This window comes from Heterodontus francisci, chromosome 36, assembly GCF_036365525.1.
Source record: "Heterodontus francisci isolate sHetFra1 chromosome 36, sHetFra1.hap1, whole genome shotgun sequence".
NCBI lineage: Eukaryota > Metazoa > Chordata > Chondrichthyes > Heterodontiformes > Heterodontidae > Heterodontus > Heterodontus francisci.
This window is the reverse complement of record NC_090406.1, coordinates 50,256,790-50,280,372: the sequence shown is the minus strand read 5'-3', so window position 1 is coordinate 50,280,372 and position 23,583 is coordinate 50,256,790. Positions and strand designations below refer to the sequence as shown.

The following is a 23,583-nucleotide window of genomic DNA, read 5'->3' as shown; positions in this document are numbered from 1 at the left end:
ACCCAGCTCATCTCTTTCTCTACCCCTTTGAAGAAATTCTGCAAAGACCCAGTGTGGGAAAGCTAAAATCCTTGGTGCTGCGTAGCTCCTGAGAAACTGGGGGGAAAAAAATCCTGCAATTCAAGTGTACGCTGGCGGAAAACCCTGATGCCACATTTCTCCTGGAAAGCCGACTAGAATAATTCTCGACATCTCCAGAATGGCCTACTTCTGAAACAATCGCAGTGACCCGTCGCCATATACCTGGACCCCAGACCAAAAAAGGGACAACTGACATCGTTCCATATCTTCTTTTTTTCATCAAGAATTAACAAGTATTGGGCCAAAGTAGTCTTTTTTTGTAACAGACACTGCAGAGAGAATTTCTGCATTTTTGGGGAATTTAAAAAGGAAACTTCCATATCTCAATCTGTGTATTAATGCTTTGCTTTGTTACTGGTTAAGTCTTGTTTCATAATAAACTGATAATTTAGCTGTTTATTAAAGGAACCTGGCTGGTGTATTTTATTCTGGGATAAAAGATAGTGTATATGATTGGCTGTATCGGGAACTGGGTAAACATTTAAATATATGTTGTGACCAGTGGAGAAGTGGAACTAGAAAAGAAAGTGCACTCCTCCTGCCTCAGTCGTAACAATATACACATTCATTTTTACTTTACATACTACCCCATCTCCCCCCAAGTCTCTGACATCACATATTCAATCTGTCAGGAGGCTTCATGGCTTTCCCTGATTGTGTTCTTGTCGGGCTCGGAAGATCATCTTTCTTGAAAGTCTTGATCGATGACTTGGATGGCTTTGACCAAGGTTTGTAGTCTCCTGTTGTCTGTGATGATTTTCATCTCTCTGGATGACTACACCTTCTCTTCCTAGGTCTTGTATGTGTACCTTTTCTCCTTCCTTCAACTTGGGTAGGTTTCTGGTATGAAATCTCTTAGTGTAATTGTGAGCTTGTTGTTTCCTGTAAGACTTTTCTCTGTCTTGAGCTCTGATAATCCTGGACGTCTAACCCCAGAAGTAGTTTTTTGGGTAGAATTGGTAGTTGAGTTTTTAGCTTCCTCCCCATCCACAGCTCTGAATGTGATAATCCGCATAACAATGGAGTAGATTGATAATTCAATAGTGCAGTTGGAAGATCGTCATTCTTCAACAACGACTTAATAGTTCTGACTCCTCCTTCAGCTTCACCATTAGATTGAGGGTAATGAGGTGAATTTGAGATTTTCAATCCCCACTTTCTCGCAAATTGTGTGAAGTATTCACTTGCAAACTGTGGTCCATTGTCTGACACAGCCTCGTCGGGAATACCATTCAATGCAAAGATCTCCTGTAAAGCTCGAATAACATATTCTGTCGTCGTTCAGTACAACCGTTTCACTTCAATCCATCCTGAAAAATAATTGATCACTAACATGCAGGATTTTCCTTTGCACATAAATAAATCCATCCCTAGATATTTCGAAGTTCTGGTTGGAAATTGTGTTGTTATAAGAGGTTCTTTCCGATCTGGTCTGTGTACCGCACATTCCTGGCAATTCAAGATCGTGTTTTCTACGTCTTTGGATATTCCTGGCCACCAAATAGATGACTGAGCCCATGCTCTGCATTTCGTGATTCACACGTGGCCCTGATGTATTCTTTCCAAGATATCTGATTGAAGAGAGATCGGAATGATCAGTCTGTTGTTATACACCAGCAAATCATCTACAATTGTGAAGTTTCTGGAATTCAAAGAAAATTTTCATTACCTTACCACAAGGACGTTCCTGTGGCCAACCCTGTGCACAATATTGGCGTATACGAATGCATTCCTTGTCGTGCTTTTGGGCTTGACAAATTTCTTGACGTTTCTGTGTCCTTGCCAGCCATTGCGATGCTGTGTACTGTGAATACAACTCTCTCAACGAAGTTAATATTCTGTTCTGTAGGATGGTCAACAGTTGCTCTTGATAGTGCATCAGTGGAAGTTTGCATCTTTCCCTGAACATATACTGTCTCGTACATATATATCATCAACCTCAACTGGAATCTCTGAATTCTTGGAGGCATCCTTGCAATTTCCTTCTCATCCATGAAGGAAACTAAGGGTTTGTGGTCTGTCTCAATGACAACTTTCAAGCCAATGATGTAATCTGAGAACTTCTCGTAAGCCCACGTAATTGCGAGTGCTTCTTTCTCAATGACACCATATCTCGTCTCAATCTCGGACAACGCTCTTGATGCATAATAGATCGGTCTTCGACATCCATCTAGCTGTTCTTGAAAGAGGACTGCCCTAACCCTATAGATGAGGCATCTGCTGCAATTATGGTTGGTAGTGAGGGTTATAGCGCGCTAATATCTCTGGCGATATTGATTCTTCGGAATGCCTGCTTTTGGTGTGCATTCCAACACCACATGATCTTTCTTCGAGTTGTCTTAATGGTTCGCTTACACGTGCTAAATTGGGTAAAAATGTTGCCAACTGATTCACCATTCCCAGGAACCATTGGAGATGTTTGACAGAAATAGGAATAGGAAATTCATTAATGGCTGTCGTCTTTTGTGGGTCTGCCATTATGCCCTTGTTATTTACAATGTGTCCCAAGAAATGAATAGACATTTGAGAATTCACACTTCTTATTAAGTGTTAGCCCTTCTTCTTGAAGATTATTTAAAACAGCTCTTACTCTCAAGTCATGGTCTTTGACGGATTCCCCATGGGCAAGAATATCGTCCATCTGGCATATTACTCCTTTAAGGCCCTGTAGAATATTGGACATAGTTCTTTGGAAAATTTCAGGTGCAGTTGTTATACCAAATGGTGAATGATTAAAACAAAATTTTCCGAATGGAATGATAAATGTTTTCGTAATCTTGACTTCTCATCCAAAGGAACTTGCCAAAAACCACTATTCGTGTTGTGCTTAGTGAACATAATGCTTTTGGATAACTTTGCCAAGCTTTCATCTACCGGAGACATCAGATGAATTTCCCTTGGCATGGTTTCGTTAAGCCGCGTTAAGTCCACACAGATACCAAGAGTACCATTTGGTTTTGGAACTGGAACCATGGCCGAACGCCACTCTGTAGGTTTTGTTATTGGGGCGGCACAGTGGCGCAGTGGTTAGCAACGCAGCCTCACAGCTCCAGCGACCCGGGTTCAATTCTGGGTACTGCCTGTGTGGAGTTTGCAAGTTCTCCCTGTGTCTGCGTGGGTTTCCTCCGGGTGCTCCGATTTCCTCCCACATGCCAAAGACTTGCAGGTTGATAGGTAAATTGGCCTTTATAAATTTCCCCTAGTATAGGTAGGTGGTAGGGAAATATAGGGACAGGTGGGGATGTGGTAGGAATATGGGATTAGTGTAGGATTAGCATAAATGGGTGGTTGATGGTCGGCACAGACTCGGTGGGCCGAAGGGCCTGTTTCAGTGCTGTATCTCTAAACTAATCTAAATAACTCCCATCCTGAACATCTCTTCCTGCTGATTTTGAACTTGGTTCAAAGGGTGTGGTATCTTTCTTGGCTTAAAGATACATACTGGTCTGGCATCTTCTCTTAATGCAAAAATATACTTGGTCTTCAGTCTTAGACCCGAAAATAGATTTGGAAAGTCTGCAGCACTGGCAGGGTTTCACAGTTTCTTTTTTCAGTATTCAGCCTTACTGAATGCAATTAGAAACAAACATCAACCCAGAAACACTGACCAATTCCAAGCAACAATGCCCCATCTCAATCATTACTGACCAATGGTAATTAACATCAATATCAACTAGTTACTACCAACACTAATAAATAGCGATCAATACCAACCTAAAACAACCATACTGATTAATGTGATCATCACAGGTGAACTACACTGACCATCATTGACCAATCCCACCCTGAAATAGATGGAAAGGGAAAACCTTTGTTGGGAGAACGTGTTGGACTTGATGTTAAAGTATTTTATTAATGCTTCTGTTTCCCTTCAGATTTCAAATTATATAAAGGCAGTGAATAAAATATACGAAAATGTCAACTTTGAGGGGATACGTCACATAAATTTCCAGGTGAAGGAACTGTTGGTAAGTGTAACATTTCAGACACATACCAAAATGATGTAACATTATGGTTGAGCAGCAATTGTGTTACCGCACTGGTAATCCAAAGGCCTGGACTCAATCCCAGAAAACACGAGTTTCAATCCCACCATGGAAGTTTCAGAATTTCAATTCAGTTTGAAAAATCTAGTGACAGTGACCATGAAGCTGTCAGATTGTCATTAAAAACCCAACTGGTTCATAGGAACAGGAGTAGGCCATTCAGCCCATCGACCTGCCCCACCATTCAATATGATCATGGCTGATCATCCACTTCAATGCCTTTTTCCCCACACTATCCCCATATCCCTTTATGTCATTAGTATTTAGAAATCTGTCAATCTCTGCTTTAAACATACTCAATGACTGAGCTTCCACCGCCCTCTGGAGTAGAGAATTCCAAAGATTCACAAACCTCTGAGTAAAGAAATTTCTCCTCATCTCGCTTCCCCCTTATTTTGAAATTGTGTCCCCTGGTTCTAGACTCCCCAACCAGGGCAAACTTCTTAGCTGCATCTACCCTGTCTATCCCTTTAAATATTTTGTAGGTTTCAATGAGATCACCTCTCATTCTTCGAAACTCTAGAGAATACAGGCCCAGTTTCCCAATCTTTCTTCATAGGATAGTCCCACCATCTTGGGAACAAGTCTGGTGAACCTTTGTTGCACTCCCTCTAGTGTCCTTTAAGGAAGCAAGCCTGCTGTCCTTACCTAGAGTCATAGAGTGATGCAGCACCGAAACAGGCCCTTTGGCCCAACAAGTCCACGCCAACCATCAACCACCCATTTATACTAATCCTACATTAATCCCATTTTCCCTCTCACATCCCTCAATCACCGTCTCTCAATTCTCCTACCACCTACCTACACTAGGGGCAATTTTTTTTTTTACAATGGCCAATTTACCTGTCAACCCGCAAGTCTTTGGCATGTGGCAGGAAACTGGAGCACCCAGAGGAAACCCACGCGGTCACACGGAGAACTTGCAAACTCCACACAGGCAGTACCCAGAACCGAACCCGGGTCGCAGGAGCTGTGAGGCTGCGGTACTAGCCACTGCGCCAAAATTTTCAGAGTCAAATGGAGGAAATGTTGGGAGCGAGAGGTTAATCAAACACGACTTGTTTGGCAACAACATTTACTGGTTGTCACATGACTCAAATTGAAGATAGAACAGAAACCCTGGTAACTGGGGGAAGTTGTGTGCAGAGAAGTGACAGGTCAGAAGGTGGGCTCTCTGTTCTGGCTTCACTTTTGAATTGTTTGGGGTTGGGAATGAGCCATTTAAAAAGGGGTTGGTGTTTAAAAAACTGAAGGACGGAACCCCAGCTCAGCTACATGTGACTATTGTATGCCCTCAGTCATGAGGGATGGGCAATAATTGTCAACCTTACCAATGATTCCCGCAGCCCCAAAATGAATGAAATAAAATGCCCCCCAGTATACAGTCTGTGTACTGAAGCAACTGCTGGAGCTGCTGCCAACATGTTGACCATAGGCTGTTCGGTTAACGTTGGCCAATCAAATTGTGCAGGCAACCATGGGCTGGAATATTCAGGTCCGATTCTTTGTGTTTTGTGAACACAATCAGACCCAAACCTAATGGATATTCAGCGCTCAGCTATTAAACCAGATCCCATGCTGAATACTGCGACTTTCACAACATGGATCTTAACTGTCTTCTGACGTGGCCTAGCAAACCTCTCATCTCAACCTTCTCAGGGGAACTAGTAATGGGAAATAAATGCCAGCCTTCCCCATGATTCCCACATCTTGATAGGTCAAAAAAATACAGGATGCTCTAAAACTGCTGACAGGGAGGTAAGTTCGGTACGTCTCATTCTACGGGGATCGAGCCAGGGATATAGCTCTATGGAGAGCTGGCCTGTACTCGATGGGCCGAATGGCTTCCTTCTGTGTCATAAATGACTATGGGGGGCATTTTATGCTGGTGGCAGGGATCTTGGTGTCGGGGAAACCAACGCCGAAATCCCAGCGTCTCCTCTTCTCCGGAAGGCCCGCTGAATTTAGAGCCAATCAGGCACTTAAGTAGGCAGTGGTAGGCCTTCCATAGGATATAGAACCCTGTCGCCGGAAGTCCCGCCCTTGGAGAACTGCCGGCCAATCTGAGGCCAGCAGCTGCAACACCACCACAGAGGAGGTAGCTGCTGATGGTGTTGACTGTACCAGAGACTGAGGAGCATCGCTGGAGACAGGCCTCAGGTAGGTCAGGTGGGAAGGGTCTCATGGGGTGGGGTGGCTGCGGGGGGTGTGCGGGACAAGGTTGGCAGCAAGGGGAAGGAGATGGCCCTCAGTGGGCCCAAATGCCGGGTCTCCCTTTCCGGCACTAAGTGCCTTTGAACGATGCTCCCCACCTCCCACCCTCCCCAACCCCTTAGCCGGGAAGCAGCCTGCACGGTTTGTCATGCCGTGCTTTCTGAGCGGCGACAGGGCCACCTGCCACACGGGTAATTCCAGCTGCAGTGGGAAGAGGCCCTTAATTGGGGTTAATTGCCCAGCTAAGGGCCATTCACCTGCCTTCCCACCCCAGACTAAATTTCGCTGGAGGTGGGATGGTGGTGGTGGTGGTGGTGGTGGCATCCCCCCCCCCCCCGACGCACCATCCCACCTGATTTTATGCTCTCCTCATCTCCAAACCCGTTGCAGGGGAAAGCATAAAATTCCACCCTATTCTGAAGGTTTCAGGCCTCCACTACATATCGTCCCAGCAGAAAGCAGAGGAAAACAGGAGGGGATAAAATACCTTTAAACAAGGAGCGTTCCATTAAAAACTTATTCATTTGCTTCTTGATATTGATGTAATATGATCCTCACTTTTCTCTATTCCATATTTTTCAGTCACTTTTGTTTTATGTTCCAAAAATTAGGAAGGTTTATCATAACCTACATTTCAATTGTAGGTAGACCTGAGAGAGATGCATCCAGGAATCTCTTTCAAGCTCTCTATATGTAATTCTCCAACAGCATGACAATCTCACTTTCCACACCAACTCCCTTGACTGAGATTCTCCAGCTGTATTATATCACAGCTAGTTCAGCACTCATTGGGAACCAGTTTAAATCTGTTCCAACCACATTTCACTTAGGACACTTACAGCCAGTGGAGAGAGGAGACTTTAACCCCTTCAGCCCTGCTGGGAACCAAAGGCATGTGAAAGGAGTGTAACTAACTGTGCCGAATACTCTCAAGTGTCTACTTTAATCATTTGGCGGTGTGGCTTTGTGCAATCTCTGAAAATGTGTCTTTTAGTGCTCAGAAATAAAGCAACTTTTGAATTTTAGATTGACTTTGAATGCAATGAGACCAATCCACTCCACACCCGCTTCATCAGCATGGAGAAACTCCTGCACTTACATTCCAGAGGCAACTGGAGCAAATACTGTCTGTCGTACCTCCTGACAGACCGTGATTACAGTGGATCACTGGGAGTCGCATGGCAAGGGAACCTGGGTAAGGATAATCCCTCTTTAATGCTGTTAGTAAAAACAGTGACTTAACAGTTAAAACATCCACCTTCAAAAGTAATGCTATATATGAAGAGGGGGAATAGTTAGGCCCCCTTGGAACAAAGAAAAACTAGCTCAGCTCAAGGCGAAACAGTCGGTTCTGATGAAAGGTTATGACCAATTTCTCTCTCGTATTTCCAGCATTTTCAGCACCTGCAGTATTTTGCTTTTGTATTAGTTCTCTTGGTGTCCTGTTCAAAGTTTAAAAGATTGTTTCGCACATTGCAGTTTGTGGGATCCTGCTGTGTACGATTTAATTGCCACATTTCCTATAACACTGACTACAATTCAAACAGTACTTCATTGTGTGCGGAGCACTTTGAAACTTCCTCAGGTTGCGAAAGGCGCTATATAAATGCAAGTTTGCTCTTCTGCCAATATCAGGAATATCATTCCCATCTGACCACACAAAAATCTTCTCACCTGCTGCAGACCGCTCATTGAGCCATCTCCACCCACCCCTCTGTGACTGTCTCCCCCCACTTAATGGCCGGAATTTAACACTGGCTGAAAGGTCGGGGGTGAGCCCGCCTCCAAAACGATAAGTGGGGGCCGGGCCTTGCTGGGAACAATTGGCTTGGGCCTGGCGTCAGAGTCCAGGGCAGGGTGTGTTGTTTGGGTGGCCCGAGTTGCTGGCTGCCCTATGTGGGGCACAGGACGATAGTCAAGAGGGGACCCCAGCCCACAAGGAGGCCGCTAGGTATTACTAAATGGCCTCCTCAGTGCTGAAGTGCCGGCTGGCACTGGTAAAATACCAACAGTGGCGGGAAGAGGCCCTTTAGTGGCAATTAATTGGCCACTTAAGGGCCTCAATGGGCCTGGGGTGGGCGGGCCGTTTGCCACCTCCCCCTCCAGTGGTAAAATAGCAGTGCGGGTGGGTAAGTGACAGGCACGGCCCCACCATCTCCTAGCCCGGTTCCGGTGGGGGTGGGGGTGGGGGTGGGGGTGCAGCAGTGAGGGGGATGGCTTTAAATTCCGGCTTATGTTTTTACTATTGACACTTGGGGAGGCGGATATGTCGGAGAGTGTTACATTGAATGGTGGGATATACTTGAGAAGTCAAGTTTTTTTCCCCCTAATTCAGTTCATTTTTGCCCCTGAAATTGTTTGAACACTTGGATATCTGGCAATGTGACTGTGCCGCATCTCAGGAGTTAACATTAGAGGGAGGCAGAGACAAAGACAGAGACAGTCAGTCATGTTAGCAGCTTTTCTAGAGTCCCCATGGCATTCCTATATAAGCTGGTGAAAGGAGACTCAGATGGAAGTTTCCCAGCATCTGCTATGGTACCTTTCCCACATCTAAAGAGGCAGTAGCCAGTTAGTGTTCCTCATTGGTTGTCTAAGGGGTGTGAAGGAATGGGACGCGGCTGCTCATGATGATGCCTCTCCTATATCTCCTCTTCAACATTCAGTAACCTGTAAATACATAGGTGTGGCCATGTGCTGAGATTTGCATGTTTGGATTGTGTCGATAGGGAGTCAGTTAATTTAAAGTACCTGGTGTTATATTCCAGAAAGCCAGTCAGTGAAGGATAGTACTGGAGCCAGATAATTTTTCAGTCTAACATTTATTTACAGAGTGAACCATTACAGATATATGCCTCCTACCTCAACTACACGCCAGCTCCAGTGAGTATCTGTATATGTGCTCAAGTGCCCAGTTAATGCCCACCACCTACTTACAATTAAACACAATTAATATACATATAACAGATTCTCTTTTTTTCTCTTTAAAAATTAGTTAATAAGCAAAACAAGAAAGAACTTCCATATTCTGTACTTCATGCATGCAATTTTTTTGTAAAAGACAGAGTTGATGACTTGCATCCCCCCATTGAATTTGAGATTCTCTCTCTCCAACATTGGTTTCAAGCCAGCAAGGTCAATCCTTAACTCTCACTCACTCTTTGTATCCCACAATGAATGATTATCTATATAACATTCAATGGATTACTTTATTTCTTTACCTTGTATAGAATCTCAATTTAATTAAAATATTTAACAAATGGAATCCCATATCCACTGCCTCCACCAGAGGCAGTGTTTCAGCAGCCAGAGTACTTTTAACAACCCTTCTTAATTTCTTAGCTTCCCAAGCCAAAGGACAACATTTTTAATTTTCACTTATAAGAAATATTATGAAAGCAGCTACACTAGAATACCCATCAGGAAGATTAGCATGAGAGGCATTGCTAAAAATGATTAGTTTCATGTTCTTTGGTCACCTAAAAATGGGTTTTTAAGTCTGCATTTCTCCAGATTTAATTTATTAATGTTTTATTTTCCCTTAAACCATTCTTGACTTTAGGATATTTCATCATCATACTTAACTCCAGCACATCAAAACTAGCATATGGCCTAGTCTGAGTGTCCAACCAGTTCAATTGACTAATCAAGCTTCACAATTGCTCTGCCTCTTCTTTAGATATATCATCATCTTTCTGTGACCTAGCATGATTAACTGGGATGGGAGTAAACTCTGTAAATAGGATTGTTGATTTAAAGTTATTCCAGAACTATTCTACTTACTATCTAAATCATTACATTTAAAAGCCCCACTCCCAATTTTAAATTCTTTCCTAATCTTAATAACACATTTCTCAAATTCCACAATACCACTTCATAAGAATTCATCAACAGGCATCATAAGGATGCCTGAAAGTTTTCCTTTGGCATCGTGTGATCTGCTTTTAGTTGAACACAACATATTTTCACCAAAAAATACCACTCTCTGGAGGCGTCATTCAGGCCATGAACACATTTGTTTTGTTTCCATAGTTTCCCTTTTGCATCTGCTGCCTCTTTGGAGAGTTTCAGGAACACTTCTCTTTGAAAGTTAATTGCTGCGCAGAAACGCAGTTGTTATATTGATTGATCTATATTCCCGTGATTATGTGGCTAAAAGAGCTAAAAAGATTTTAAAGATTCCTTTTCCTGAGGTGAGAGTCCATTTTAACATCGGTATCACCCAGTCGCTCTTCAAAACCCCTCGCAACTAGCCTCCCTTTAGCCTTATAAGTCCCATCTGCAAGGACCTTTTCAGTACTAATCCACATATGTGAGAAAGCTGGCTGCCCCTTATCTGGTACCTCAGAATAAGCACCAAACTCTCTCCAACTATCTAATTCCTTTTATTTTGCCTCTTATTAGTTTATCCTCTTGTTGTATGATTGCCTTTAAGAGTGATATCGCTATAAGATCTTAGTATGCTAATGAGCTGAGTGCCAGGACATAGTCATGTGACTCCAAGCCTGAGTCACTGTAACACCTAGAGGCAGGTCCTGTAAATAGTTAGCTCTGCACTGTAAATATTTGTTAGCTGTTAATAAACCTGTTTGAGATCTTCAACCAACCGAGCTCCACGCATCTCATTTATGTTGCATCAGACAACATAAAAAGAACTCATTACATCCTCAAGTTTATTGGCAGCCATCAGCCACCAAATATTCATGGTCATGATGACCTCTGCAACTAATTCTGTTCCAAGACTGTTCTGTGGCCTTCATTTCATTGTGTAATTATTCAAGCTATGGCCTCTACTTGCACTTTGATGTCTGTCAGAACTACTACTGTGAGATCTCCCTCTTGCACTATTGGAGGGTATTTCTCCAATAATGATCGTTTTCTGATACGAGTCACTTCCGGGCCCACTATCAGTACTTGCACTGTGCTTTCTTACTCTCCACTCTTTCACCCCACTCTGCCAGTCCATGGAACTCACTTCTTGGCCATCATCCTGAACGTTCAACCAATACTTGAACTTGCCAGCAGATTTTCCTGCATGCCCCTCCTTTCACTAAACCTCTCTGGAAAATATGTCACCCAAGTACCCACTCTGGGCAATTTGTTTTTGGATGTGACAGGCTCTGTCCTGTGTGCCATGATCACATTCTGTTCCTCAGGACCCTCATCCTAAAAACACAGGAACATTTGAGGAACAAGGTGCCTCGTTCACTTCTATCAGCTCCTCAGAGTCTGAGATTTTGTAATAAATTATGATTAACCATGAGAAATGAACCTTAACAGTTTGATTGCCATGATTGATAAGTACTGTCTTACCATCATGATATATTATCTTACCAGGACTTTTCCATTATAATACACTCTTATAATACACCAAATCTCCTGAAATAAAATCTGTTTCGGATGGTCTTAAACGATGTCTCAGCACTCTCTGGAGTTTCTCCAAGACTTCAGCCTTGATAGAAGCCCATCTCCCTGCATGTAAAGTATTCAAGCATGCAGGGGAAAAAAAGGAACTAATTGTAGTACCTTCTAGAGCAGGAGGACTATCGCACAGCACAGAAGGCAATTTGCGATTTGGTCCATGGACAATGGGGACTATATCTTCCAACCATCGGAGGTGAATTCATTGAATGCCAAGGCAGTTGTCAATTTGCAGTCTGGTTGATCAGCTAAGATTTTAAGCAGCATTTCGTTGATAAGAACATAAGAAATAAGAGCAGAAGTAGGCCATTCGACCCCTCGAGCCTGCGAGGTCATTAAATAAGGTCATGGCTGATTTGATTGTGGCCTTAACTCCACTTTCCTGCCTGTCCCCCATAACCCTTGACTCCCTGGTAGATCAATAATCTGTCCAACTCAGCCTTGAATATATTCAATGACCCAACCGCCACTGCTGTCTGGGGAAGAGAATTTCAAAGATTAACGACCCTCTGAGAGAAGAAATTCCTCATCTCTGTCTTAAAAGGGAGACCCCTTACTTTGAAACTGTACTGCTAAGATCTAGATTCTTCTATGAGGGGAAACAACGGGCTGAATTGTACGAGCGCGCTGCACATCGTGGCAGCATACTTTGAGGCTGGTGGCCTTCAGGCACGGATGCGCCGTCGCTGAGCCCCCGCGATATATCGCATGGAGTCTCGTTTAAATGGAGGGGGCAGAGTCGCTGCCCCCGATGATGTAGAGGAGGCGACCGTGCTGTCCCTAGCAACGGCATCCAGTGCCACCGCCCAGGCGCCATTTCTAAAGGGCTGCAGGCCCCTCAGTCTCATGAAAAGTTTTAAAGTGACAGAATGTTTAGATATGCAGACATACATTTATTCACATTTTCAATTGCCTGTCCCACATCCCCAAAGAATTATCCGTTGATTTTTTTTGTCCTATCCCCCCCAAAAAAGTGAGTTTTCACTCACAACCTTTCCCCCTCAAACATTATTCCCTTTGACCCTAAACCCCTTCCCACCAACACCGCAGCCAATCGGTGCGGTTTTCCCCGCTCCCCCCCTCTCGCCCTGAAATTTTCACTCCTCCCCCTCCCCACCTGTGTCACGCCTCGGAACTCTGAATGGAGTTCCAAAGTCACGCAAATTGTGGCCAACGGCTATAATATCAGCGTGGGACGACTGCTGAGACAAGGTAAGTTGATTTGCATGTTTTGAAACTGATTTTAATATTTAAATGAAGTCCCCACCACCGAGCGGCGGAGGGGCTGCATCGAGGCCTCGCTGCCGCCAGTAAAATGTGGCGGGGCCTTCTTGGCGTCGAAGGTCGTGACAGGCCTCTCCTGGAAGAATTTTCCGGGCCCCCCACCACCGGAGAGCTCATAAAATTCAGGCAATCTTCTCTGCATCTACCCGGTCAAGCTCCCTCAGAATCCTGTGTATTTCAATAAGATCATCTCTCATTCTTCTAAACTCCAATGGATACGAACCCAACCTGCTCAGCCTTTCCTCATAAGACAACCCATTCATCCAGGAATCAGCCTAGTGAACCTTCTCTGAACTGCCTCCAATGCAAGTATATCCCTCCTTAAGTAAAGAGACCAAAACTGTACACAGAAGTCTAGGTGTGGTCTCACCAACGCCCTGTACAGTTGTAGCAACACTTACCTACTTTTATACTCCACCCCCCTTGCATTAAATCACAGCTTTCCATTTACCTTTCTAATTATTTGCCGTACCTGCATGCTAACTTTTTGTGATTCATGTATGAGGACACCCTGATCCCTCTATATCGAAGCATTCTGTAGACTCTCTCCATTTAAATAATATTCTGCTTTTCTATTCTTCCCTCCAATGTGGACAACTTCACATTTTCCCACATTATACTCCATCAGACAAATTTTTGCCCACTCACTTAACTCATTTGTATCTCTTTGCTGACACTTTGTGTCCTCCTCACAACTTGCTTTCCTACCTTTGTATCGTCTGCAAATTTGGCTACAATACATTCCATCCCTTCATCCAAGTCATTAATATAGATCATAAATAGTTGAGGACACAGCACTGATTCCTGTGGAACCCCACTGTTACATTTTGCCAACCTGAAAATGCCCCATTTATCCCAACTCCCCGTTTCTTGTTAGTTAGCCAATCCTCTATCCATGCTAATATATTACCCCAAACACCATGAGCTCTTCTCTTGTGCAGTAACCTTTCATGTGGCACCTTATTGAATGCCTTTTGGAAATCCAAATACATTACATCTACTGGTTCCCCTTTATTCATCCTGCTTGATACATCCTCAAAGAACTCTAATAAATTTGTCAAAGATGATTTCCCTTTCATGAAACAATGTTGACTCTGCCTGATTGCATCATGATTTTCTAAATGTCCTGCTACTACTTCCTTAATAATGGATTCCAGCATTTCCCAGTGACAGATGTTAGGCTAACTTGCCGATAGTTTCTTGCTTTCTGCTTCCCCCCTTTCTTGAATAGAATTGTTACATTTGCAGTTTTCTAATCTGCTGGGAACTTTCCAGAATCAAGGGAATTTTGGAAGGTCACAACCAATGCATCTCAATCTCTGCAGCCACTTCTTTTAAGACCCTAGGATGCAGGCCATCAGGTCCAGGGGACTTGTCAGCCTTTAGTCCCATTAGCTTTCCTACTACATTTCCTCTAGTGATAGTGATTTAAGTTCCTCCCTCCCTTTTGCCTGTTGATTTTCTGCCGTTCTTGGGATGCTTTGTGTCTCTTCTACTGTGAAAACAGATACAAATACTTGTTCAAAGTCTCTGCCATTTCCTTGTTTCCCATTATTAATTCCCAAGTCTCATCCTTTAAGGGACCAACACTTATTTTAGTTACTCGCTTCCTTTTTATATGTAAAAGCTTTTACTGTCTTTTTATATTTCTTGCTAGTTCACTCCCATACTCTTTCTCCCTTTTTTTGGCATGTTTCTAAAATTTTCTCCAATCTTCTGGCCTACCACTAATATTTGCAGCATTGTATGCCTTTTCTCTCAATTTGATACCATTTTTAACTTCCTTAGTTATCAATGGATGGTGCATCCTTCTCATAGAGTCTTTCTTTCTCAATGGAATGTAGCTTTGCTGAGAGTTATGAAATATCTCCTTAAATATCTGCCACTGCATCACTACTGTCTTACCTTTTAACTTATTTTCCCAGTCCACCCCAAACTCTTGTAATTGCCTTTATTTAAATTTAGGACACTAGTTTCAGACCCAAGTTTCTCACCCTCCACTGAGTGTGAAATTCCATCATGTTATGATCACTCTTGCCTAGACGATCCTTTACTGTGAGGTCATTTATTAATCCTGTCTCATTACACATTGCCATGTCTAAAATAGCCTTCTCCATGGTTGGTTCCAGAATGTATTGTTCTAAGAAACTGTCCTTAATACTCCATGAACACATCCTCCACCTATCTTTGCCAACTGGATTAGTCCAATCCATATGAAGATTAAAATCATCCGTGATTATTGCAGTACCTTTCCTACAAGCCTCCATTATTTCTTGATTTATATTTTGTGCTACAGTGTAGCTACTGTTAGGGGCCTATAAACTACCCCCACCAGTGATTTCTTCCCTTTGCTATATTTTATTTCTACCCAAGCTGGTTCTACATCTTGAACTTCTGAGTCAAGATCATTTCTCACCACTGTACTGATCTCATCCTTTATTAACAGAGCTACCCCACTTCCTTTTCCTTTCTTCCTATCCTTTCAAAATGTCAAATGCCCTTGAATATTTAGATCCCGGCATTGGTCACTTTGCAACCATGTGTCTATAATGGTTATCATACCCATTTATTTCTATCTGAGCTCATTGTCTCTCGAGACAAGGAGGCCAAAGAAGAGAAGAAGAGAAATCATCCATCTTGTTATGAATGTGCATTCATTCAGATAAAGAGCCTTTAATTCTGTCTTTTTACCATTTTTCTGTACTCAGGCCTTATTTGCTGGTGCACTTTTATGTTTGTATGCTTTGTCCTTTCCTGTCACACTCTGGTTATCATTACCCGTATTGCTACCCTGCACTATTGCATTGCCCTTTCTTGCTAACTTTCTAAATTTCCCTTCACCTGTACCCTCCCCCCTAATATTTAGTTCAAAGCCCTCTCTACAGCACTGCAACGATATAGCTCCCTCTTTCCCCAGTACTGGTGCCAGTGCCCCATGAATCAAAACCCATTTCTCCCACACCAATCTTTGAGCCACACATTCAACTCTCTGATCACTGCATGATTCCTTTCAGAGTCCATTGCTGAAAGGACTTTCAGCTGCAGTATTCATGACCATAATGTTCATGTTTTCACACATGTCCCTGAACTTGTCATTGGCAAATTCCTCTCCATTGTCAATCAGAACCTTCACGGGTACCCCAAGTCATCCCTTTCCATTTCTCCATGATTTTGGTCTATAATAACCCTTTTGTCAGTGCTATATATTATTGTAGAAAGACTGAATCTGGGTGCCAGGCCTACAAAATGTAGAATGAAACATTTCAGTCTTTCTCCCATATCTTAAGATCCATGCCAACTACCTCATTAAAGGCACGTGCCAATTGAAGGATTACAATAGGACGTGGTGGCGTCCTCCAATACTTTTTATAGATTTCACATTTTTCACTAATCTCTTCTATTATCCTCGTATACTTTTCAATAACCACACCTGCATTCTTCAGCAGGATTTTTAAACTTTGACAAGTAGGGTCAGAAAATGTTGATGTAACTTTAAGATAATTTACTTTTTTTCCTTGATTCTCATCACCTGATGCCATTACACTGACTAGAAACACCAGGTTTTGTTAAGAGGATATACTAATGCCCTGATTGGAGAAACTGCAGATCCACTGACTTTCCAAAAATAATTGCCTTATCATGCTCCATGTCAAGTTTCATTTATGCCTTTTTCATAGAAGGTTTACTCAACAGCAAAGGTATCTCACTAGAAACTACATCAGTACTGATAAAGTGGCTTACTCCAGCTAATTTACATGGAATTACTCTTTCACAACCTCAATGTCACCAATCCTACAGCAAGTTGTACTTTTATACTTACAGTTGTTTGGTAGTGCAGAACTTGAATATTGCTGAAAATAGAGACATGTTGTCAAAACTTTTCACCTTGCACTCATCAGGACAATCCACAAGAATACCAATGTAAGGGAAAACAACAAATTTATACTGTATGAGAAGAGAGTGCTGATTGGTTGGCAAGTGGACTCTGATTGGTAGAGGCATTGCCATGGAGAATGCACCAGTTTATGGTGACTGACAGTTAACTGCCAAGCTTTGTTTGAAATTTAAACCAGGCAACTTGACTCTGATTGGTCAAGGCATTGCCCTGAGGAATGAACCAGCAAATCGCTGTACTTATTTTGTTTAGCTGAAACAGGCACAATGTGTGTACATGTTCTTTCTGTCTGCAAAGAACAGGGCCTTGTGTATTAATATATGTAGCTTCCAGTACGCGCAAATGCGCCATATGAGCCCTACTGACAATCTTAAATTGTCAGCATAATTCTTAGCATACTGAGGATTATTTAGCAAATGTTGTCCAATCGCGGAATCACATCTAATGCTGGACACTGTATTTTGAGGTTTGCAAGCACGGGCTGGTTGGTTACGGCCTTGCCCATTGCGAACAGTGGAAGGGACATATTGTTTGGTATGATCTGCCAGTCTTTGGGATGTACGGCTTATATACCTATCATTACACTGGCACAGAAATTCATATATCACATTACTCATTTGTGTGATAGGCAGGACATCTTTTTGGCTTGATGGCAGCATCCTGTTAGTGGCGAACACCACATATGTTGCTACTGCATAGTAGCAGCATAAAACAGCTAGCTTCACCTGTTGCTCAAATTTTTGGATACATTACCCTTCCAGGGTAATTTGAGGTAGACTGGGCACTTTTCAGAGCCGAAAATGATGGCCTTTGGCCCATTCATAGGTTTGCGCGATTTATAGCGAGAATTAGAAACATAGAAACATAGAAAATAGAAGCAGGAATAGGCCATTCGGCCCTTCGAGCCTGCTCCGCCATTCATTATGATCATGGCTGGTCATCCAACTCAGTAACCTGTGTCCGCTTTCCCCCCATATCCTTTGATCCTTTTCGCCCCAAAGAGCTATATCTAACTCCTTCTTGTAAACATACAATGTTTTGGCCTCAACTGCTTTCTGTGGTAGCGAATTCCACAGGCTCACCACTCTCTGGGTGAAGAAATTTCTCCTCATCTCAGTCCTGAAAGGTTTACCCCTTATCCTTAGACTATGACCCCTGGTTCTGGACTCCCCCATCTTCGGGAACATCCTTTCTGCATCTACCCTGTCAAGTCCTGTTAGAATGGTATAGGTTTCTATGAGATCCCCCCTCACTCTTCTGAACTCCAGCAAATATAATCCTAACCGACTCAATCTCTCCTCATACGTCAGTCCCGCCATCCCAGGAATCAGTCTGGTAAACAGGGCGGCACAATGGTGCAGTGGTTAGGGGCAGCACAGTGGTGCAGTGGTTAGCACCGCAGCCTCACATCCCCAGCAACCCGGGTTCAGTTCTGGGTACTGCCTGTGCGGAGTTTGCAAGTTCTCCATGTGGGTTTCCGCCGGGTGCTCTGGTTTCCTCCCACAGCCAAAGACTTGCAGGTTGATAGGTAATTTGGCCATGGTAAATTGCCCCTAGTGTAGGTAGGTGGTAGGAGAATTGAGGGAAGGTGGGGATGTGGTAGGGAATATGGGATTAATATAGGATTAGTATAAATTGGTCGGCACAGGCTCAGTGGGCCGAAGAGCCTCTTTCAGTGCTGTATATCTAAATAAAATAAATAAACCTTTGCTACACTCCCTCTACAGCAAGAACATCCTTCCTCAGATAAGGGGACCAAAACTGCACACAATATTCCAGGTGTGGCCTCACCAAGGCCCTGTATAATTGCAGCAAGACATCCCTGCTCCTGTACTCTATTCCTCTCACTATGAAGGCCAACATACCATTTGCCTTTTCTACCGCCTGTTGCACCTGCATGCTTACCTTCAGCGACTGGTGTACGAGAACACCCATATCTCGCAGCATATTCCCCTCTCAGTTTATAGCTGTTCAGATAATAATCTGCCTTCCTGTTTTTGCTACCAAAGTGGATAACCTCACATTTATCCGCATTATATTGCATCTGCCATGCATTAGCCCACTCACTCAACTTGTCCAAATCACCCTGAAGCCTCTCTGCATCCTCCTCACAACTCACCCTCCCAATTTTGTGTCATCTGCAAATTTGGAGATATTACATTTAGTTCCCTCATCTAAATCATTAATATATATTGTGAATAGCTGGGGTCCTAGCACCGATCCCTGAAGTACCCCACTAGGCACTGCCTGCCATTTGGAAAAAGACCCATTTATCCCTACTCTTTGTTTCCTGTCTGCCTACCAATTTTCTATCCATCGCAATACCATGCACTTTAATTTTACATGCTAATCTCTTATGTGGGACTTTGTCGAAAGCCTTCTGAAAGTCCAAATAAACCACATCCACTGGCTCCTTCTCATCAACTCTACTAGTTACACCCTCAAAGAATTCTAGTAGATTTGTCAGGCATGATTTCCCTTTCATAAATCCATGTTGACTCTGCCCGATTCTGCCGCTGTTCTCTAAGTGCTCTGCTATAAAATCTTTGATATTGGACTCTAGAATTTTCCCCACTACCGACGTCAGGCTGACTGGTCTATAATTCCCTGTTTTCTCTCTACCTGATCTGTTCTGATCAGGGTAGCCATTGTCATTCAGGATATCTTTGCTTCGCCCTATTTCAGCATCAAGCTTGGTATTCTTGCGATTGTCCTGATGAGTGCAAGACAGCATGTCTCTATTTTCAGCAATACTTTTATACTTCTTAACCTTGCATTTATCCTCACTAATTAGTGAATCTTGATAACATTTTAACCAATCTGTTCCACTTACTGTCTTCTGCTATAATAACCAGATCTGCTAAAGGTAATTTCATCCTCATTCTGCTTGTTTTTTTTACCCTTCCACTGTATTGACACCCATGTCCAGTATCTGGATCATTTTGAAATCTGGCAATCTTTGAGTCCTCTATTCTTTGTGTTCCATTTGTTCCACAAAGGCTGAAGGAAATGTCTGTTTCCCCAGGAATTTTTTCAAGGCAGCAGATATCTGAACCAACAGGAGGTCTCTCTCCAAGATCCAAACACCAGTTTTTAAAAATTCTTTTCATAGGATATGGGAATTGTTGGCAAGTCCAGCATTTCTTTCTGTTAGAACCAGAAGCCTGTCCATATGAAACATCTTAGCACAATCCAGCAATTTAAATGCTAGCACTGAACCAGAGATCTCTAAATTGAATTTCCTCAATCTTTTAGACAGACTGTTAAGGTCCATGATATATTCCTCCATCTGTTTTGGAAATCTATCAAAGTCAGACCATGCCTCATAGGCATTTAATCGATCATCTTCCTTGTAAGTGTTATCCAAGAACTTTAATAGAAGATCCAAACCTTCATCACTATCCAACTGATTGGCATCCAGTTCACAAAATACTTCACTTCTGATTTTACTGCTGGTAGGAAGTGACAATGCCAAGTTCATATCTTGTTTCCATTTTGGTAGGGATGTAACCCAGGACCTCATATCCACTTGATTCTTCCACTGGTCATATGGAATAGACTCTGAGAACCTTGGAGGGTAATCATACCACAACAATTTACACTGGCTTTCTGCCATTTATCACAATGACTACTAGGATTGTAGTCTTCTGTCTGAATTTTTTTTTCTTAGTTTCCAACCTTCGCCTTTGTGCATCCATTCTCTACTACCATGTACTATTCCAGAAAGCCAGTTGGTGAAGGATAGAACTGGAGTCAATCTTTATTCAGTCTAACATTTATTCACAGGGTGAAATATTGCAAGCATACACCTCCTAACTCAACTACACTCTAATTTCAGTGAGTGCCTGCTCAAGTGAAACCCCCAACCCAACCCACAATTAATGCCCTTCACCTGCATATAATTAAAGACAATTGATATGCATTTAACATCTGGTATGGACAGAGAGAGGGAGGATATGACTTTGGTGTGACACACTATGCTTATAATATCCATGTAACTTTGGAAGGAATGTTGTAGGGTCTCAGCAGAGGTCCCGGCCTGTGGTTAGTAATTAGTGTTTATATTTAGTGTCAATCCTTTTCTGACCTAATCCAATGAACCCAGAAGATCTTCTCTGAAACCAAAGCTCTTCGGAAGATATTGACTGTGCCAAGTGCGTTTTAATTTGAAATCTAACAGTGGCTACATTTCAAAATAACTCATTGTCTGTGAACCACATTTGCAATCTCTTGAGGACTTGACTAAGACACAATATAAATGTAAAATCATATTTATTGACTTAACTCATTGGAAAAACATTTTTAAGTGGACCTTGGCATCAGTCTCATTGTTCTTCTTTATTCCATGTTTTCCTTTTTTCTCTTGGAATATTGTGCTGGATGATTTAAAGTGCACTGCTATATTTGACTTTACACAGATGAAATGCATCATGTTGTGTGGTTTCAAAAGCACTCCTGGCCTGTGCTAATTTAGCCAACAGGTTGAGCTCCTGACCACTATCGGACCGTGTCCTATACTTATCCTTTCTTCACTTTCCATCAAATTTAGGTAACACAATCATTGACACAAGAGCTTTTGTAGATCAGTAGGTCCTTGGTGAAGGCCACTTGTTAATAAGTTACTTTGAGGATGTATTTCTGACGCTTCCCCTCGTTCTGTGCTGTTGGTGGGGCAGACGGTGTCTCAGGAACCTCAGAAATGGGCTTCCCCTGAAATCCATCACATCACCTCACTCAGCCCAGAACAATGCAATGAGGGTGGTATACTGGGTGATTCACGGTGAGCAGGCCCAGATGGTCTAGGAAGAGCTGAAAGCACCTGGTCAGAGGATGAGGGCAGCTACAGCTACAGCTGAGGAGGGCCGGGATCCTGAGCTCCCATAGCTCGGATTGGGACAATGAGCTTTCAGCAGCTGTCTGACATAATACAAGGTCCACCACTGCGGTCCTTCAGGAGGGATTTACTCATGCAAATTACCATGGAGTGAGTGTCATCTTTGTGATCCTAAGTAGGGGAGGGCTGGAGTACTGGGGAACAAACGCTGTATAGCGTTTTCTTGCAAATGCGGTGGCTGTTGTCAATGAGACATTCACACACATCAGCGACATCTACAGACCTCTTTCACACAAATCATGGGACCTCTAGCTGAGAGGTCCAGCACTCTGAGCACAGCAGAGGAAGGGTCATATGAGATAGCCTCCACAAGGTCCTCCTCATGGCTCAGGCCCTCGGACAGTGAGTAGGTACTGAGGTCGTGCTCCAGCTCTCACAGAGATATCTCAGGACCCTGTACCCAGATGTTTAAGGTCAGCACAATCCCAACTGGTTCACAGCCACCAGACTCCAGTTACTGCTCCCAATTAATTTTTTTAAATTTCCAAAATATACTTTATTCATAAAAATCTGTAAAAAATGCATTACCAAAACAGTTTCAAACAGCACCAAGTCAAAAAATACAAACAGTGCAAAGGAGATCAGTTTCCTTCAATACAATCATGAGTTGCTTCACAACCCTTCTCTTTCACATTTGTCATGCCATTAACATTTTTACATTTTACAGCAAATGGAAATTTTTTTCAATACAGTTCGAGGGGTTTCCCGTGGATCCAGCCCCTCAGTTCAGCTTGGTAGGGGGACCTTACACTGTGGTCTTTCCCCATTGAGCCTTTGCTGCGGCTGCCCCAAGCTTTAGTGCGTCCCTCAGCACGTAGCCCTGGACCTTGGAATGTGCCAGTCTGCAACATTCGGTGGTGGACAACTCTTTGCGCTGGAAGACCAGCAAGTTTCGGGCAGACCAAAGGCGTCTTTCACCGAATTGATAGTCCTCCAGCAGCAGTTGATGTTTGTCTCGGTGTGCGTCCCTGGGAACAGCCCGTACAGCACAGACTCCTGTGTTACAGAGCTGCTTGGGATGAACCTCGACAAAAACCACTGCATCGCTTTCCACACCTGCTTTGCAAAGACACATTCCAGGAGGAGGTGGACAACCGTCTCTTCCCCACCGCAGCCACCGCGGGGGCATTGTGCGGAGGGGGCGAGACTTCGGGTGTGCAGGAAGGATCTGACGGGGAGGGCCCTTCTCACCACCAGCCAAGCTACATCTTAGTGATGTTTGAAAGAATTATTTTTTTTTTCCAAAATATACTTTATTCATAAAAATCTGTAAAAATTACATTCCCAAACAGTTTAAAACAGCATCAAGTCAAAAAATACAAACAGTGCAAAGATGATCAGTTTCCTTCAATACAATCATGAGTTGCCTCACAACCCTTCCATTTCATTGTCATGCCATATACATTTTTACACTTACAGCACACAAACTTTTCCCGATACAGTTCGAGGGGTTTCCCATGGATCCAGCCCCTCAGTTCAGCTTGGTGGGGGGAACTTACAATGTGGTCTTTTTTTTTATTTCCAAAATATACTTTATTCATAAAAATCTGTAAAAATTACATTGCCAAACAGCACCAAAAAATACAAACATTGCAAGGGAGATCAGTTTCCTTCAATACTGTCATGAGTTTCTTCCCAACCCTTCTGTTTCACAATTGTCATGTCAATTACAGTTTTACATTTACAGCAATTGAGAATATTAACGATACAGTTCGAGGGGCTTCCCATGGTTCCAGCCCCTCAGTCCA

At 43.0% G+C, this 23,583-nt stretch overlaps 1 protein-coding gene across 1 annotated transcript in view; it reads left to right on the top strand.

The window, feature by feature from the left end:
- LOC137351480 (disintegrin and metalloproteinase domain-containing protein 10-like) overlaps positions 1 to 23,583 on the top strand; it is a 139,031-nt gene that overhangs the window by 33,203 nt on the left and 82,245 nt on the right. The window contains exons 4-5 of the mRNA XM_068015927.1: positions 3,957 to 4,049; positions 7,368 to 7,536. Of these exons, the coding sequence (XP_067872028.1) occupies positions 3,957 to 4,049; positions 7,368 to 7,536 (262 nt within the window). The remainder of the gene's footprint in view (positions 1 to 3,956; positions 4,050 to 7,367; positions 7,537 to 23,583) is intronic.